The 15169-nt window shown below is 42.3% G+C and overlaps 1 protein-coding gene across 1 annotated transcript in view; it reads right to left on the bottom strand.

Annotated features, from left to right (window-relative positions):
• Positions 1 to 15169, bottom strand: part of ADGRV1 (adhesion G protein-coupled receptor V1) — a 1865288-nt gene that overhangs the window by 1360651 nt on the left and 489468 nt on the right. The window contains exon 31 of the mRNA XM_086963519.1: positions 6653 to 6897. Coding sequence (XP_086819645.1) covers positions 6653 to 6897 — 245 coding nt within the window. The remainder of the gene's footprint in view (positions 1 to 6652; positions 6898 to 15169) is intronic.

Below are 15169 nucleotides of genomic sequence, written 5' to 3'. Positions count from 1 at the left end.
ATAAACTCATTTGACTGCTGATTTCACCTCTATGGTGTCAGTTTCCAGATTATACCTGCCTTCCTTCCTTTACTTTACTGCTACTCTTAACTGTTACATTTTTCTTTGTCTTCGTGCAATCCAGTCTAGAATGAAATTTCCGCCTCCACAATCTTTTTAACGTTTTTATAATATTCGTCTGCCACTTTTTAAGAATTTCACTGGCTTTCTCTGCTCTCAATTACCAGTTTGCAATATTTCTAAACTACCTTTAAATCCACAGACTTTTTCCTGACAATCTCACCCATAAATTCAATCAATTCTGTCATATCCCTAACCTTTGTTTGTGGATCCACTCTCTCATTTGTTAACTTAATACCTTTTAGTTTCTTGCTTGCTTCCCCTTGAAAGATATTCTTCTGAATTTCAATGTCATGTCATAGGTTACTGCTTTACCTGGTTAGAGCTTTTCCTGCCCCTGTGGAAAGCACCCTTGAGGTCTGCTGAGTCCAGTGGAAGTGAGCAGTGAGGAACCTCAGATAGCATAAGATGCACTGCCAGTGCTACTACCAAGCGTATGTGATGATGAACTTTCTTTTGATCGAACCACTTGAAAATAATGGCTATTTGTACCGTGAGAAAGATGACCTAAAGCAAATATTTCAAGCTTTTACGTTTCTACCAATTTTCCTCTTGATTTGCCATTCAAATGGACATTACGTTTGATTCATAGCTCATATTTCAATTCACATTTCTATCCTTACGGGGTCCTCCTATTTGAATCTGCTTTATAAAATTAAACTTAAACTAAATTCTGTCTACTTTATCTAAATCTCTCATCCTCTACACATTTTCTTCTTGCAAGTTTTCCTTTCATCTTTCTGTATTTTTCATTTTTGTAGATTACAGAAATTTGGCACAAAGATGTGCTGCAGAAGGGCATAGCTGGGAGGCAATATAGTGGAATAAGGTTCAAAATAATATTTCTTGGCGGAACATGAACTCAGACCATCCAGTCTCACGTCTGCCTATAGCCTGCAAATAGTTACAAGAGGCACAAGTATCAGAAATGTAATAGTACTTATTGTCGTGGATTGAGGCCAGCGAATTGAGGTTTAAATTATTATTAATTAAGCCTTAGCTTAATTCAAGGATTTGTAAAATAGTATGCTTTATGTTGAAAACTTAAGTAAAAAGAAAACTCATATTAATATCTCCAAACGTAATGCTCAGATTATCCACTCAAAGGAGGCATTTAATAACAAAGTGCAAACAAGACTAAAGCTAGTTTCCTGACATCAAGTAAAGGAGTGTAAGATGGTCATGCAATTCGTTATGAATTTGAAAGTCAGAAACCCTGAGAGGTCAACTTTCAAAAGGACAGCCCGGTGATAGGGTTATTCTACTAAAGGTGTTTTAATTCAGAGGGTATGCAACAATTAGGTACCTCAAAGACATCACTCTCTGTATAGGCAATGGCTTTTGTACACTTTTCCACCACCTAATGCTGTACCAAATTATTTCAATCCTTTAAACTGTTCACAATTATACATACACACATTGAATTTAAGAGGACATTTCTCACTTTCTATCTTAACTTGTGAGATTAGGCCAGTACAAGGGATGAATAAATGCATTATGTCATGGGCAATAAAAATGCATTATAAAAAATAATTTAAAAAAAGTGTTGGCGAAGAAATATGGTTGAAGAAAATTACACACCGTAATTTTATAATATTTTGGGAGGACTGAACACACTATATGGATGATGTTAGAAATGGTGTCTCTAGTTGGTAGTTGTCTGCACCCTCTCCAAGTAGGGACTCTCACTCTAGTCAGGGCAAGGGAGTCACACATCTCAGATAACTCCTTCTCAATCCCTTGGTAGATTGGCATGAGCAGTCAGGATTTTTTTAGGGGTAATATATAAAGCATTTGTACATACTTAAACAGTAACACAGTGATAACACTACAAAATGAGTCCACACCAATTTAGAAAAATAGCCAATATTTATCTTAATAAAACAAGACCAAAACGACAAAAAACAAACATGTAATGTAGTGCATAGTAATCTATAGATCTGTTACTTTTACCACAAAGTACATTGGATGCTTTATAAGTTCAAGGCAGTGTGATGCACAGGGGAAGTGAGGCATCGGAAAAGCAAAGCAATGAGTCGGTTCCTTACTCTCTCGGGAGGTGATGCGTCGGTTCCTTACTTCCTAGGGAGGTGATGCGTCAGTTCCCTACTGCCGGGGGAGGTGGTGCATCGGTTCCTTAATGGTACACAGGGGAGGTGATAATCATCATCATTTTAAATCTAGTCATTGATACAGTGTCCCCAGTTATGTTGGATTTGATTAACGCCTCATTTCTGACGGGACTTTTTCCACCCACTTGAAAAAACGGGCAATGGTCAAAGCGCTTTAAAAAAAAAACTAATCCGGACCCTGAGGTGTTGGGGAACTACCGGCCAATTTTATTACTGCCAGGAATCAGCAAAATTGCAGAGAAGCATGTTAATTCTGCTCTTTCAGCTTTTTTGGAAACTAACAACTGTCTGCATCCTTCACAGACTGGATTTAGATCTCAACAAGGTACGGAGACGACTCTTCTGGCAGCAGCAGAAGAATCCAGAAAAATCTTAGATGGTAGAGGTTGTGCTGCTAATATTCTTTTAGATCTCAGCACAGCCTTCAACACGGTTAAGCATCAGCTGCTGATCCAGAGATTTAGGGATGTGGGAGTGGTCATGACAGCTTTAAAGGGGTTAAAGTTCGTTATGGAAGGCAGGTCTTTTGAAATTTTTTAAGATGAAATCACCTCCGAACAGATGCCCCTTGAACAGATGGCCCAGCTATCTTGGTCCTGATCCCCCCCCAAAGAACAGATTAAGAGCTTGGGCGTCTGGCTTGACCGCATTCTTGATTTCAAGGAGCGAGCAGGGAAGGTGGCAGCCAGCTGTTATGGGATCCTAAGGTTGATACAAAAAATTCATCCTCTGTTACCTTTTCCTGCTAGAAGACTTATGGTTCAAGCATTGATCCTTTCCCGGCTTGATTATGCCAATGCCTTTTATCTAGGAGCCCCATCCTTCACCACCAAAAAACTACAGATTGTGCAAAATTACACAGCACTTGAACATCCCCAATCGCTTATCGCAAAGCCCGCCCTTGCCACTCTTCACTGGCTTCCCATTCATGAGAGAATCCAGTTTAAGGCACTGTGCATTTCACACAAGGCACTTCCAGGCAAGGGACTGCCCATCATTTGTTCCATCATCCTGCCCTACTGTCTAAACAGGGCCTTGCAGTCGGATTATAAACATCTAGCAGCAGTTCCTAAAATCAGAAGATCACAAAGTGGTGGGCATCTCTTCTCTTATAATGTCGCCAAACTATGGAACCGCCTTCCCCTCCAGATCGGTATTGAGCCAAATTATTTCATCTTTCGAAAACAAATTAAAACCTTTGTGTTTCCCTAAATACTGCTCGGAGTTTGTGACTGCACTGCTATCAGGGCTGGGATACCCTTGCATAACCATGCGTTTTAGAAATGCTAGAAGAAAGAGGCAGAATAAAGGTCAACAACAAGAATAAAGAGACAGTATAAAGGTCAACAATGAGCAGAAAGAGGCAAAATAAAGGGGAGAAGCAGGCAGAGGCAGAATAAAGGTTGTTAATGAATAGAAAGAGGAAAAATAAAGGTCAGAAACGAGCAGAAAGAGGCAGAATAAAGGTCAGAAATGAGAAGAAAGAGCAAAATAAAGGCCAAAAAACAGCAGAAAAAGGCACAATAAAGGTAAGAAACAAAGAGAAAGAGGCAAAATAAAGGTCAGTAACAAGCATAAAGAGGCAAAATAGAGGTCCAGAAACGAGCAGAAAGAGGCAAAACAAAGGTGAGAAATGAGCAGAAAGAGACAGAATAAAGTCAACAACGTGTAGAAAGAGGCAAAATAAAGTGAGAAACACGCATAAAAAGGCAGAATATAGGTCAGCAATGAACAGAAAGAGGCAACATAAAGGTGAGAAACGAGCATAAAGAGGCAGACTAAAGATCAGAAATGGGCAGAAATAGGCAGAATGCATTTGAGAAATGAGCAGAAAGAGGCAGAATAAAGGTCAGCAGCTAGCAGAAACAGGCAAAATAAAGGTCAGAAACAAGCAGAAAGAGGCAGAGTAAAGGTCAGAAATGAGTAGATGGAGGCAGATTAAAGATCAGAAATGAGCAGAAAGGCAAAATAAAGCTCAGCAACGAGCAGAAAGAGGCAAAGTAGAGGTAAGAAACTAGCAGCAAGAGTCAGAATAAAGGTCAGCAACGAGCACAAAGAAGCATAAATAAAGGTGATTAACAAGCAGATTTAGGCAGAATAAAGGTTTTTAATGTGCAGAAAGAAGCTAAATTAAGGTCAGAAATAAGCAGAAAGAGGCAGAATAAAGGTCAGAAAGGAGCAGGAAGAAGAAGAATAAAGGCCAGAAACGAGCAGAAAGAGGCAGAATAAAGGTGAAAAACAAAGAAAGAGAGGCAAAATAAAGGGCAGCAACAAGCAGAAAGAGGCAAAATAGAGGCCAGTAAAGATCATAAAGAGGCAAAGTAGAGGTCAGAAACCAGCAGCAAGAGGTAGAATAAAGGTCAGCAATGATCAGAAAGTGGCATGGCAGCATAAAGGACTACAGGTCAGAAACAAGCAGAAAGAGGCAAAATAAAGGTGAAAAATGAGCAGAAAGAGGCAGAATAAAGGTCAGCAACGAGTAGAAAGAAGCAAAATACAGGTCATAAGTGAGCAGAAAAAGTCGTAAGTAAGTTCTTTATTGTTTAGGTTAATTAAAACCATTACAAAAAAAGCATTAAACAAGTCTCCACAAGAAAATTAAAAGAAGAATATAAAATAACAGTACTTAAAACCAATCTAAAACGAGGGGGCATATTGTTCATAGCGACTGGTTGCAGCCCGTGAATTCCTCTTAGCCAGCTACCTGGCATGTTTGTTTCCGTTCTGCTAGTTTCAGGAATTTCACCAGCTTTCCATTTAGCGGCCGAAGACCAGGATCGAAACAAGCAAGGACTGCTTGTCTGCGTGAGCGGATGCTCAGTTCGTTAAAGGCTGTTTTTAACAGAGCTACTCTCTCCTCATTCAACTTCGAGCAAGTACATAGTAGGTGCTCTAAATCTTTGAGGCAAAGTAGAGGTCAGAAACAAGCAGCAAGAGGTAGAATAAAGGTCAGCAATGATCAGAAAGTGGCAGCATAAAGGACTAAAGGTCAGAAACAAGCAGAAAGAGGCAAAATAAAGGTGAAAAATGAGCAGAAAGAGGCAGAATAAAGGTCAGCAACAAGTAGAAAGAGGCAAAATACAGGTCAAAGTGAGCAGAAAAAGTCAGAAAATGTGCAGAAAATGAGCGGAACCCACTCATGCACCCACTCAAAGAACAACTCAGACACTCACACTCCCACTAAGACACTCAGTGAGACACACACACACACACACTGAGACACACATGCACTCCCTCACACACTCACTCTCAAAGGTTACAATTAATTTCTACGATTTTTCAAATTCTATTGCCTACCTATAACGTCCCTGTAAACTTTGTTTTTTTAAGTGAATTTCTTTTTTTTTTCCTTCTTAATAGTATTAGCATTTGCGGAGAAGTGGAGAAAGGGGTGGGGCCTCTAACCAGCTCTCAGAAATCCTGCTGTGTCTGACTTACTGGAGGTAATAGAAGGGATTGCGGGCCCCCAAAAACCCTCAGCATCCAAGATGACTTCATCCCCCAACCAGCAGTGTACCAGGCCTCGCGTTTGTAGAGTCGTCGAGAAAGGGGGCATGGCCTCTATAGTCCTCCCGCCAATCGTGCTCTGTGGCACTTGCTAATATGCACCTCCCTCTCTCTCAAAGCAATCGTGCCCTGCTTCTGGCAAGCGAGAGCATTGTTTTCTCTTCTCGCTTGCTAGAAGCTGAGCACAGTTTGCTATGGCTAGGCGGGAGCAGTGAAGCTCCCATAAAGCCATAGCAAACAACTATGTCCTAAGAGTGGGCACCCCAGAACCTACCAGGAGCCTTCCCTGGGGTGTGGCAGTCCCCAGGACCATTTATGGCTCCAGCACGGGAGCCGCGCGGCCCCCTTTCTTTGTTTGATTTCACCCCCGGGAGGTGGTGGTCCCTGGAGCTGCAGGGGGCTGGGCAAGCCCCCCAGCTTTTTTCTATTGTTTATATCTTTATATATAGATAGTATGCTCCGCTGTCCGCCATTAACTCCCTTCACTCTCGATTGGGTGCTGTGAAGCGCGGTGACAGACAGGTATATACAAATGCTTTGAAGGGAAAAGGCATATACTGTAAAGCCCTTTAGTGTTATTCGAATGTGTTTTAAAGGTCAACAGTTTTAACCTCTGCACGCTAAAGGTATGCTGGGTAAAGTCCTGCGTTGTACCGTTTGATATTCCATGTTTATAACGTTCACAATGTAGCAGATTATTAGTACACTACATAGAATGTAAATGTCTAGGTCTAAGTATTCATTCCGAATTTCCGCCATCTGAATAAGCATGTAGTCAATGAAATGCAGAGGTTCCTGATTATTTATTTTTAAACCTGTTTTATCACAATGTGAGTCAAACAACAATAATGATTTTTTATTGCAATAGAGTTGAGCATTGATTTTTGTCTCACCTCTTCAATTTCCGGAACGTTATCTGCCAGGACCTCTAAAAGCAAATTCTGCCTGGTTTCACCAGGTGTAAATGTAATGTTTCCTGAAGTAACTTGCAGGTCACTAGTAGCAGGCTGGCCATTAATGCTGGCAACCCATTGGATGGTTACATTGCCAAGGGTCCCAGAATTCCGAATTATTGGCAGGTTTACCTTCACTGAATTGGACTCTGGCTCTTCTACAGTAATGGTAAGGATCTGAAAAACTGAAGCAATAATACAAATGATATCTCAACATAAATTTGTGTGCAATTATTGTTAGAATATGATGCAACAACTTCCTTTACAGGGTGAACTTTCTTAGAAGAATGTATTTTACAATATTTGTTAAAGAATAGTATTCCCCAACATAGAACCTTTAAATATTTAGAGAGGATACTGATTAAATATTTACATACCAAAATGTGAGTTAACACTAGTCAACAATATTCAGTAAATAAGTGTAAGATGATTGAGGTTATTTGAAATGCCAAACCAGTTTCACAAAGAAGTATATGCTCCACATACAGCCTAAAAGAACGTATTACTTACCTTTGGTAACAGTATTTCTGATGGATGCTCTACCAACCAAAGATTTATTACCTTGAGAAGATTCCCCAGGCATCAGACTGGGTCTGGAGATTTTCAAAATAGTACTCCTGCGCTCAAGTAGGGGGCATCCTGCATATAAGCGTCACCCATGCACACTGATGTCAGCCACTTTCTAGGGTGTCCGTAGCCTCAGATGTAGATCCCAAGGCAGATTAGCAGAACCAGTATGCAGATCTCTAAATTTGACTTTTTAGATGTAAAAAGAGCTCAGTTCACATAACATGGAGGTGGGAGAGTGGATGAGGACTCTGCAATCAGCTAGATTATGCATAACAATGATTTTCATCAAAGGTAAGTAGCTTGCTCTTCTGATGGATACTTCTAACAGCAAATTCCTCACATTGTGAATAAATACCATAGTCGTATCTCCACCAAAGTGGTGGGTCTGTGAACTGTCTGAGCAAAACGTTTTTCAGAACTGGTGTGGCAAAATGGCTCTCTCCAAAAACATGACTGTTTAGGCAGCAGAGATTTCTGAATGAATGCACTAGCACCCACGTAGCTGCCCGACAAATGTCCAGCACAAGCAATCCATGTGCCAAAGCAGTGGCCCTGAAGGAGGGTCCTTAAGGAGGGTCCTTAAGCATTCTGAAGACAGCTTCTTTGCAACAGCGTAGCAGATCTTGAGGTGGAGAACAATTCACCTGGAGATGTTTTGCTTTTGCATTGCCTTGCCCTAATTGGATCCGGAAAACCCTACAAAAAGTTACTTGGCCATTTGATGGTCCTTGGTGCCATCAATATAAAAGCTCAGTTTCTTTCTAGGGTCCAAACATTCCTCCTGCTCCATAGAGAGATGAGGTGGAGCAAAGAATGTTGATTGGGTGGTAGTCTGTCTGACAAAAATGGAGTGACTACTTTCTGTAGCAAGAAACCTTGGGTCCTCAACTCTAAATTAGCTAGAAAAACCATTGTAAAAGGTGATGGACAGACTCTAGCTTGCTAACATGTCTAATTGATGTTATGGTGATGAGAAAGGGCTTCTTGAATTTGGGAGTTCTCAAGGGCAAATGTGTATCAGCTCAAAGAGAGTATACATCAAAAAAGTCAGGACTAAGTTCAAGTCCCACTGGGGCATAACATAGGGTTATGGTGGAAACAAATGTTGTAAACCATTCAATAATCTCATCAGAGCAGGTGATTTAATAAATGATGACTGATCTGGCATCCACAAAACAGCCGATACCTAACCTTTAACAGTGTCCAAAACAAGTCCTTGCTGGACAAGTGACAACACATACTTCAGACAACTTATCATGTGAAGGGTCAATCTGTCATGCGCTGCACTAATCTAAAAATGTTTCCTAACAACTGGTGTACACTGATTTAGTGGAATGACCCCACACTGCCAAGATGATATGAATAATCTCTGAGGGGATCTTGAAGGGGTTCAACTGCCGCTGCTCAATCTCCAAGCATGGAGATGCAAATTGTGCAGGCCCGGGTGCAGTACCTGCCTTGCTGCTGCAACAGAAGATCTTCTCGAAGAAGCAATTTGACCCAAGGGCAGATGCTCATGGCCAGTAGTTCAGAGTACCACACTTACCTAGCCCAATTTGGTGCTACTAGACTGACTTGGGTCTGGTCACTCCTGATCTTCACAACTCGGGGCAGAAGTCTCGAGCTCCACTCTAGACATAAGGCGTCTCCAAGAGAGAGTTGCCTTGAAAATTTCAACTTGCAAAAGTGCCTACAATACACGTTCCTGGCAGAGGCGAAAAGATTGAGTCAGGGTTCTCCACATTGCTACAATTGCCATTCATGATATGTTTAGAGCCTGCATCTGAGTTTGTCCACCCTGGCGTTTAATGATCCTGCCAGATGATTTATTATCAAAGAAATCCCTTGGTGGTCCAGACACTTTCAGAGGTCATGAACCTCCTGCTATAGGGCCCTAGATCCCACTCCACCCTGTTTGTTGCGGTACCACATGGTGGTGCTGTTGGCCCTGAGCACATGCACCAGCCTTCCTCTGATTATGGGCAAGAAGGCCTTCAATGTCAAGGGAGTCCCTCTCAATGCTAAGAAATTGATGTGGAGTGAAGTCTCAGCCAGAGACCTCTCCCAGATAGCCTTCCCAACGCAGTAGTGATGGATCTGTGACTACCATCGGCTCTGGGTGGAAAAAGGAGTGGGACCTGCCACGGACCCAACCGCTGCTCAATTGCCACCACTACGGATCTTTTGCAGTATTATCCGAAATCGAATACAATCCGAAGATTCCCCTGATGTAGTGCCCACTGGGATTTGAGGCTCAACTGCAGAGCCCGCATGTGCCACCTGGTAAGTTTGGCATGCAGGAAGTCAACAACCTCAGGAGCCTCAGATTCATCCGCACTGAGACCCAGGACAGAGGGTGAAACATCAGGATCATAGCCTGACTGTCCTGGACTCTCCCCTGAGGAGAAAAAAGAAACTCTACAATACCATATCCAAAATAGCTCTCATGAATGGGAGTGTCTGCAGGCAGGTGTGACTTAGGCACATTGATAATGAACCCTAAAGATGTTAAGAGGTTTGTTGCTATGTGGAGGCGATTGGCAACTGCTTTAGGCAAGCCCACCTCCAACAGCCAGTCCTTGAAGTAGGGGAAGACTGTAACCCCTAAACTCTAAAGGTCTGCTGTGATCACCACCATTACTTTCATGAGCATCTGAGGGGAACTGGTGAGGCCAAAAAGGAGCACTGCAAACTGAAAGTGTGACTGTCCGGCTGTGAACTGCAGGTAGCACCTGTGGGCCTGCAAGACTGGAATATGAAAATACGCATCCTGCCAGTCCAATGCCATCAGTCTCCAGAATCCAGAGAAGGCAGGATTTAGGTGTGCTTGAGCATCTTGAATTTGTCCTTCAGAGAGGGAAGATCAAAATAGAACAAAGGCTCCTTCTTCAGCACAAGCAAGTAGCAGGAGTAACACTCACTTCTACTTCCAGCCAAAAGGGCCTGCACTTCCTGCTGCAAGATGGACAGGTGGTCCTCCGTCAGCTAACCTAATGGTGGTGGAAAGAAATCGGAGCAAGTTGCCTCCAAGGACAATTTGGAGGCCCCACTTATCTACTCCTGCCTCTGATAGAGTGCTGTGTGCAGGAAAGGGCACACTAAAATGATTTTGTGGCTGCTGGGGGTTGGAGGTCTAAGCTGCACATTGTATTGCTATCCTAAGGTTTGCCTCTGACAACCTTTGCCTCAGCCATGAAAGTTTTGAAAGGCCTGTTGGGTAGGTGGAGGAATTTGGCATTAGTAAAATGGAAAACCTCTACCTTAGCCACAGAGATGATGAACATTCTGGTGCAACTGTCTTGCGGGAGAAGAAAGGCCCAAGGAATGTGCTGTGGCTCCACTCTACTTGAACCATTCCAAAGGTGAGTACACTGTCTCACATTAAAGGCAAAGAAAACTAAACAGCATACTCTTTCAGAATGCCTGAACATTCATGGAGAATCTCATAGACCTCATCCAGGTTGACAGCAAAGAGCCACACTACTACGCATTTCTTGACCTAGTCAATTGGTTGTGCTAAATAGGTAACATATGATAAACTTTGCTGCATCGTGACCCTCTTGAATAGCCTGTGCATGGGACACAGGAAGTTCATCCAGAACAGCCAGTAAAACCTGTGCCATGGTATCCTAAGGGCATGAAAGTAGCAACCTAAAAGGCAGCTGGCTTTCTCAGACCTCAGGACCAGGCTCGACAAGGAGAATATCTGTTTCACATATTTCTGTATTCTTTTTGATTCCCAACCAAATGGAGTGTTAGGAAAGGTTTTGGGATTGACTTTACTGGTGGACGACCGTACCACCAGGCTGTCTGGCATCGGGTATTGAGTAAGAAAGACAGGAAAGCCTTGGGTGGTACAATGGCAACAAGAGGGCTGCCCTGTGCTTAATTCGAGCTGGTGGCTGCCAGTGGGGGCCCCCGGAACTCATTCTTGAGGTTCATCATTTATTTTATTTTCCTGTATTAGACATTTGACAAAAGGAAGAGGGAGTAATTACACCAGTCATGGGCATTTGAGCAGGGAGTTGGGCACTGATAAACAAAGCGCTGGACCTGTCTATTAAGAAGCCAGCATGAAAATGGTTTTAGTCAATTGGTCAAAAGGGTATGTACTTCAGTAAATACATTAGTTTTCACTTCCATGTTGGGGAGCTGTAAGCTGTAAATCTAGAACATCTTCCTCTCTTTGGAAAACAGAAGCGAAAGATTCACTTTCCTTCCTGGCAGGGCCAGACAGAAGTGGGGACACAAGCCAGTATTTGGGGAAGTATCCAGTACACTGGCATCTTGAAGGTATTCATACCAGTTCTCCTCATAGTTGTCCCCTTCACCACAGTTATCATAGTTTGAGTCAGTGCAGAAAAGACTGTGTAAAATTCAGGCCCTACCATTAGGTAAGGGCAAAGTATCAGAATCTGTAGGAATACCTAGTGGCTGGGTGTTGGTCAGAGCCCGGTGCAATCTCAATCAAGGCCGTGGTGGATTGTAACTCAGCTGATGGGTTTGGCATACAGAAGCAATAGCTGCTCTGATTTAGGGCCTATCTATCTATCTATCTATCTATCTATCTATCTATCTATCTATCTATCTATCTATCTATCTATCTATCTATCTATCTATCTATCTATCTATCTATCTATCTTTTTTTCTCTCTCTCTCTCTCTCTCTCTCTCTATATATATATATATACGCTCTCTGTAGCACCAGCTGGTTGCACTCTCGAGCGGGTGCTTGTCCGACGGGGGTGTTCCCGCCCATGATATACCGCTGCAAAGTTCCTAGGGTATGCCCACCCAGTAAAGAACGACAGCACTCGCGAGTAGAGTCCTCCAGTTGTTTATTTCATGCTCGGACTCAGGACACACAGACGCGTTTCGGCGCTAAGCCTTCATCAATGTGTGTACAAAAATGGCGCCGTAGCCATGATGTTTATAAACATTTCAAAGCATTTAAACTTTCCAGGCACGTGATAATTGAACAACCAGTCATAATGCACATGTTATGCTGGATAGAGAAACCGCCATCTTATAGTGTGTAAGGTTACCTAACAATCAATATTATATAGATAAAGGCGCGCACAGAAACATTTATATAAATGCTAGATACCACCCGTGTTAGCCTATTTCAAAATACGGGATAGTTTCTGTGCCAAAGAATATGGTAGCAAGTACTGCTTCGTATTGCCAACTTTGCTCACATATCCACCCGTTATATATATATATTACCACACAAAGGAAAACCATTAGAGCTGCTACAGAGGAAAGTTGGTGCCTTTATTCACTTGATGCTGGCAGCGCAATACAACAACAGCGTTACTCTTCTTTTGTTGAGCCCAACGCGTTACCAATTAACTCTGTCATCAGCACTGCCTCAGCCCATGAACAAGAACTTTCCAGTTCGAAACACGTTGGGCTCAACAAATGAAGAGTAACGCTGTTGTTGTATTGCGCTGCCAGCATCCAGTGAATAAAGGCACCAACTTTCCTCTGTGGCACCTCTAATGGGTTTTCCTTTGTGTGGTAATGTTTATGCGGCCGTTCCCGGTCGCGAGGATGCCCGCTGCCAAATCTGAGGCAGATCGAGCGCTTGGAAGGTTCTGAGTGCACAGAGAGGACAGGCTGCGCACAGGATTGTAAATAAAGGCAACGCAAGTACCTCGGAGTTCACCTTCACCTACATAGGTTTTTTACATTTGGACTACTTCGGTGATGAATGGCAGCCCCCACTTGGGAAAACAGTGTGGAACTACTGGCTCCAGCATGCTTAGCAGCGCTCGAAAATGGAGGCGGAGCCAGGATTACTTATTAGGGTGTTCCCAATTAACTCTGTCATCAGCACTGCCTCAGCCCGTGAACAAGAACTTTCCAGTTCGAAACGCGTTGGGCTCAACAAATGAAGAGTAACGCTGTTGTTGTATTGCGCTGCCAGCATCCAGTGAATGAAGGCACCAACTTTCCTCTGTGGCACCTCTAATGGGTTTTCCTATGTGTAGTAATATATATATATATATATATTACCTACTGGTGACATCAGTGATGTCATGAGTGATGTGATGTCACGGACCGTGTCAAGAGAGTGATGTAATATGTGATATATATATACACATATGTTGCTGTTTTGAATATTTTCTCACCAATGAAAGATGTAAGTAGATATTTCTTGACTTGAGAGGATACCTCTTCTACGAATGCACTAATCTTCACAGATTAAGCACGGTCCTCCTGTGTGGCTTAAAACTACATTGATCTGAATAGATGATGGCCACTATGATCTGTAGTCTGTTGCTAAAGATTTAAGTATTTGCAATGAGCATTGATAAGAGGCAGTATGTCATCTAGTTAGATGAGTTTGTGTTCAGCTTCAGGACCAGTACTACCTTGCCTTTTGCATAGTGCTTGTAGAATACTAATTTAGACTCCACAAGTTACCATTAGCAATTTTGCAATCAAAGGGCTTTGGAATGTTGCATAAAATGTTGCAGGCGGACCAAAACCTCCATGGGGTTGCCCAATGTTTAAACCCATAACATATCTAAAAAGGTGTGTATCTAAGGCCACACCTAGCATTTCTCATTGGTCTACCAAGAACTTTGGGATTATGCTACAATCTATCACTCAATCAATAAGATCAGTTGAAAGAGATGAAGGATGCAAGTATAAGTCTTCATTAACTTAATTAATACTCACCTGGGAGTGTAGCATAACAATGTCCTTATTTCATAATGAGTGATTGGGGACTCCTTCTTTAATAACCACACAAATAATCTGTCAGGTTTATCATCCTCTCCATAACAGAGTCATCTGCATTGCCTATTTCAAAAGATTTCTAGTGTGCCCATTATTATCTCTATCTAGAGTTTCTCAATTACTTACTAAATTTGATATGTGTGATTATCTAGAAGAGCTATCCCCATTAGTATGATGCCTTGCTCAAACCCCTTCTGGTTCCATTACTCTTCCTTATGGTGAAAACCAATATCATTGCCTTCACATCATCAAATTCAGTAGCCCTGGTGAATCCAGTGCCATAATTTTCAGAAAAGTATTGGTCTATTGCTCATCAGATCTACGCTTGAAAAGTGAGGTCCCTCAGTGTATCTGGAGTTAATCTCCATACCAGGAACATGGGAAGGGTTGACTTGCACTCAGTTTAAGGCACTGTGAAAATTGAATGATCAGACAACAGTGTTTTGGGGTATTAAGAGGAGTCTTCATTCATTGAGCAAGTTCACATGCTGCTAACACATACTTCAACTTTTGGTCATGTATCAGGAAAAAGAAGACAAATGGAGGTGCTGAGCTGTTGCCTCCATAAGCTCTCCTGTCCCATATCATGCACACGTCATATAATAGTTTAGACTTTAACATTCACTAACAAGAACTTAATCTTCTCAGGGATAGAGAAATCAGGTTAGTAATGCTCAATTTAGGGAAAAACAGATGCCTTCTGGAACCCTTCATCAAGGGGGCCCTTCTGTCCCTGGCCCTCTCTGAGCAGCATTCGCCCTGCCATATCTGACTAATTTGATCCCTTTACAAAAAGCGGCATGCATAACAACACCCATCCCTAATGCTAGATCACAGCCCTCTAAGACCCAGCATTCCCAAAACCAACTAATTAAGACAATACTTCAGATAAACATAGTCATTTATAAAAAATTATGAAAATCATAATAACTGAGTTTGGGGAATTTCTCCAACCCCAGCCCCAGGTTTGCTCACACAGACACATCTTAGAAAAAGTCTTAAACTGTTACAACAAACCATATATATGCTCTAGATTTTCTACTCCACCATGATGCCTCATGGTGAATGATGCTTTTACATCAACTAAGGATGTTGGGAGCTCAGTTTCTGCCATTCTACAGCAATGACTCACCCAAGGCTG

This window comes from Lissotriton vulgaris, chromosome 3_1 (assembly GCF_964263255.1).
Source record: "Lissotriton vulgaris chromosome 3_1, aLisVul1.2, whole genome shotgun sequence".
NCBI classification, from domain to species: domain Eukaryota; kingdom Metazoa; phylum Chordata; class Amphibia; order Caudata; family Salamandridae; genus Lissotriton; species Lissotriton vulgaris.
This window is presented reverse-complemented; position numbering and strand designations above follow the sequence as displayed.